The 5,021-nt window shown below is 38.6% G+C and overlaps 1 protein-coding gene across 1 annotated transcript in view; it reads right to left on the bottom strand.

The window, feature by feature from the left end:
• Positions 1 to 5,021, bottom strand: part of pnpla3 (patatin-like phospholipase domain containing 3) — an 18,452-nt gene that overhangs the window by 8,357 nt on the left and 5,074 nt on the right. The window contains 1 exon segment of the mRNA XM_020601337.1: positions 2,488 to 2,697. Within this exon segment, the coding sequence (XP_020456993.1) occupies positions 2,488 to 2,697 (210 nt within the window).

The following is a 5,021-nucleotide window of genomic DNA, read 5'->3' as shown; positions in this document are numbered from 1 at the left end:
ATATACACACACATACATAAAGACTGGTTATATTTCCTGAAAAAGCATCAAGTTCAAAGGTTTTATCTGTCATTTAGATATCTGTATCTTTTAGAAAGCAAACATTTTCCCATTACTGTCATCACTGTCAGTTACATTGCACAAGAGCAACTTCTTCAGTAAAAAGAGCTCTAATATCAGCAGAGCAGCTCACAGCCAATCCACTGTCTGAAACGGTCAGACCACAGGGGTTAGGGGTTAAATCACAAACTTCTGTCTCATTTAATAGCCAAAGTCTGTGTTGCTACACATGTCATTCCAGTATCTGTCAAGTTTGTGTTTGTAGAGATGAGGCACTGGCTCAAGCTTAATGGGTAGACTTGAAAGGTAATTCCTCCCCTATAGTAGTGTGGCAAGAACACAAATCCTGGTGCCACAAGACCGGTGAACACATTTATATAATCGAAGGACATGCACACACACGTGAGGGGAGTGGTGAGGATAACACCACAGCAAACAACTCTACCACAGCAAGGGCAAAGCTCACCTGATCTTGAAGGCCACCTAACAATCATCAGAGCAACATGGAATAACAAGGGCAAACATGAGATAAAGGAGAGTGACAGCAGGTAAAATATCCAAACACTACTTTCTGTCAGTAATGTGTAAAGGGAGCAAAGGAGGACTTCAGTATCTATTCCAGCTCTCATGTGTATCACAACAGGACTTGATCCACTTGCTAAATCATCTGCCGTGTGAAATTATGGCACATCTACCGTACATAGAAGGGGTTTCAGATGGATTTTCAGTTGTCCCTCTAACACTAATCTGACAGAACAGATGTGCTTCTGTTTATCCAGCTGTCTATACAGATGGGTTAACAGCTGGAGTTTTACTTATACCTCACATATGTAAATGGTACCAGAACAATATTTTTACATTCTGAGTCCATTTCCTGTGTTTTACGAGCGTAACTACAGGACTGTGTCTTGGTCTCTGAGCACTTCCAAAACACAAGTGACCTACACTCACTACTGTACTTGAATGCCTCCTGTGCAGACAGAGCACAGGAGCTGCTGTTCTGCTACTCACACTAGGCCTCCTGGGTAGACATGGTGCCAGCCTATGAGTATTTGGGTCTTCATACCAGAGGATGTTTCTAGATTTATGTCATTGTGGCCTTTAGCCTTTGCACGAACATTGGTTTATGGGCTACTGTGACATAATCAAGAAATGTAGCTTATCTTTAAATTGGAAAGTGAAAGCAACAAGTCTTTAAAAAAAAAGTCTGCTGGGGTAGCATTTAATGAGATACTACAAACAGCTACTGCAACTGAGACCTGCAACGGTTCAAATGTAATGTGCAAAATGACAATAATAATAATAATAATAATAAAAATCAGAGCCTAAAGTGACTTCTTTAAATGTCTTATGTCTGACCAACAATTCATAACCCAAGGATATTCAGTTTAGCTAATCCTCATTTTGTAAGAAAGCAGTGAATGTTTGACATTTTTGCTTGACAATTAGTTACAGATTAACAGAAAAAGAAAAGCAGAAAACTCACATTGGAGAAACAACAACCAGCACATGAATGAGAGAGTTTCATTATTTTTGCTTCCAAAATTACTTTTCTATATAATCACTTATCAGGATAGTTGAAATTTTTTTTTTCCTTCTATCAAGTAATAGTTTCAGCTTTAATTTGTTGAAACAATCCTGTCAGTTATGTTGACACTAAAGTCTATTACGGTAATATAGGATATTTGAAGATTCAATCTCTCTTTTTTTTTATAAATAGAAACAAATAAAAAGTAAAGACAACTATTGTATATAGGTTAAGCTGTGATGGCCACAGTGAAACTAGTGCTCACTGTAAGATAAAGGGAAATGATAAAACATAGCGTGACAGCAGTTTAAGTGTAGATGAGTCATCAAATGAGCTCACTAATGTCAGCTATACAAAAGCACTGTCTATGCAAAATTAGCTCATGTTAACTAACATTAGCCACTATAACCTACTGGTTATACCAGACTAAGACTGTACACCTAAGTTAACTGAACTGGGCAATGATTTGTTTTATTGTCCTTAAAGTCACATAAGAAAGAAAGAAAGTCTCTTTCGGCTTTTCCCGTTTAGGGGTCGCCACAGCGAATCATCACATTGATGACTTGCATGTTGACATCTGGCACGTGTTTTATGCCGGATGCCCTGACGCAACCCTGATCCGAACCCGTGCGCAGCGGTGAGAGCACTGTGCCTTAACCACTAGCCTACCAGGGACAGCTGTCCTTAAAGTCACATATTTATTCAATTTTAAAAAGTCATTTTATTTTAAAATTTACATAACATCACAACATGGCTATATTATCACTTTAAAAAGTTTTGTATTATCTGGCTCATTAGCTATAAAATGTATCAGCTAATGGCTAACTTTGTCTGTTTTATGTTTGTTGCCAGGCAGTTTTTGGCCCTGAATGTCTCATTAAAGGTTGCATGTTACCTACCTTGGGTTCTGGTGGAAACAGGGCCCTGGTGAGGCGGTACATGTTACCCAGGTTCATCTGGATGCTGGTGTTGGTGAAGCGCAGCTCGTGGAAACTAGTGGAGCTGTCGCGGGGGCAGATGTCACTCTCACCAGAAAATGGCGAGATAGTGATGGTGTTCTTCAATTCTGACTGTGGCAGGTTGTCACTGATCCCACCATCCACATAGCGCTACAGAAACAAATGATAAGATGAAAATAGTTCTAACTTTCATTCAAAGATTGTAGCACTTTAAACATTGTTGTTAGGATTCCCTGAAACATACAAAATATTGTTCCTTGCTGCTGTACCATGATAATTAGGCTGGACTCGTATAGAAAACCTGGATCCAGGAACTGATCTGCTATTGCTCTGACCTACCATCACAAAAGACAGTTTAGCTTTTCATAATTAAAAACCCAACCACTCAGTATCAACATCAGAACCCATTCAGCAAACGAAGGGTTTCTCATTTTAAAGTGCTTAAAATCTAGACTGAAGGAATTAACCTTATTCTAAGTGCCAGTGCGAAAAAATCCCATTCATCTTGGCAGGGATGCGGCTACCAGTCTAAACGAATGAAATGAAGTATGTGTTACAAACAACCAGCCTGACAGAATGTAGGCCAGTGAGGAGTTGAAACTCAGGATCATTCAGTGTATACAGAGATTGTATATATGTCTAATATGATACTGCTACTGTAATATTAGATTTACTACAATTTTGTATGAATGCCATCATTGTATTTTTCAGTCTAATTTAAGCCTTTTGAGACCATGTATATTAAGTTTGGCTGTATAAATCACAACCTGCCTTCTAATTCAGCTTACCAGTATTAGCAGCCAATGTTAGCTTGCTGTGGAATTATCCTATTGGCACATACTGTATGTCTAATGCTAAGTAAGAAGAAATCACAATAAAGAAATGCCAAAGATATGTCTGATGTAGTTTAGAAATAGGGACACACTGTCATAGCTCATCCACCTACGAGGAGTGTTTTTACTAGAGACACAGCTCCAGACTGAAATACATCAACAACTGTTGGATGGATTACCCTCAGCCTAACCTGAACTTTAAAAACAAGTCTTAATCCTCAAAAACGTGTTTCAGAAAGTGGTGACTGGCCAAAATGTCCTCACTCTGTAGCAAAAAATAGATAATTTTTTGGTCCTTACTGTGTAGCAAATACAAGAAAACCCAGACACATACACACACAAATTTGTTTTCATTCCTCATTGGGTCTTAACATTTACTTGCAATAATTTCCTAACCCTAACCTTCCTTACCCTAATCTTAAACATAACCAGTACTTGCCAGCCCAAACTTTATCCTCAACATTAAACCAAGGTGTCACCCTAAATTTTGAAGTTTACATGGACCCCACAAGGCTGAGTCTTCACAACGCGAGTGCCTAAACCATTTTTTCTTCTTTTTTATTTAGATAAAACAAAACAAAGACAGCTGTTCCATCCATGAAAACACATCTCAAATAAGCAAACAAATAAAACAGTCTCAGCCCCAAAACATAACCTACCACTAATTTATCTTTTTATCCCCATTATATTCACAGTTGTACTTCTATCTTTGTGATGACACACACTGGCATAATGCATTCCCTAGTCCCATACCCAAACCTAAATCTAATTCTAACCTGAAAACTGAATCCAAGTCTTAACCCTCAAAAAGGTGTTTCAAAAAGTCTGGGCAGGCTAAAATGCCCTCACTTTCCAAAAATATCCTCACTCTGTAGCTGAAAAGTCTTTCTTTGGTCCTCACTCTGTAGCAAGTACAAGAAGACACACACACACACACAAACAGTAGCCTCAGATCTGTTTATCGGGATGGGATCATTGTCAAAGTCCAATAGGAGTTGATAATGGAAACAGAAACCAGGACCTGCAACTAAAATGATTATCATAGTTCTTTTTGCCAACACATAAATAACTAATCATGATTATTTGTAATGAAAAAAAAAGATCTCATAACAGCTCTGCACTCTGACCTGTGTTGCCCATATTGCATTCAGTGCAGTATCCTCCTGTAGGTTATAATAACATGGATGTTTTTCATCACAGCTGCACCCAACAGCAATCCAAATGCTCTCCTTATCAGAGACCATAACCTACTTTTAAAACAGCATTTCTATATTCAGACTAATGAGGACTTCCCTCTCTGACATCAGTTGCATTTTCAAAAACTAGTCTGTGTGATGTCTGCTGTTCTGTTTGCCTCTGAAGCTTTCTTCTCCCTCTCCTTCACATGTAATGAAACAAATAAAGTAAAGTGAAGGAGATTCTGAAGAATAATCTGCAAATTCATCAAGAAATTGAGATGGAGCGGGCTCACAGAGTCGGGAAACCTTCGGATCGTGGTCCGAGGGCGGTGATGGTAAAGTTGATGAAAGAGAAAGATAAGGCACGCATATTGCAACAAGCAAAGAAGCTTAAAGGATCTAACATTTATATAAATGAAGATTACACCGAGTCTGTGAGGAAGAGAAGAAGGGAGTTGATGCC

This window comes from Monopterus albus, unplaced genomic scaffold (assembly GCF_001952655.1).
Source record: "Monopterus albus unplaced genomic scaffold, M_albus_1.0 scaffold51.1, whole genome shotgun sequence".
NCBI lineage: Eukaryota > Metazoa > Chordata > Actinopteri > Synbranchiformes > Synbranchidae > Monopterus > Monopterus albus.
Note: the sequence above shows the minus strand (reverse complement) of the source record. Positions and strands in the feature narration are given on the sequence as shown.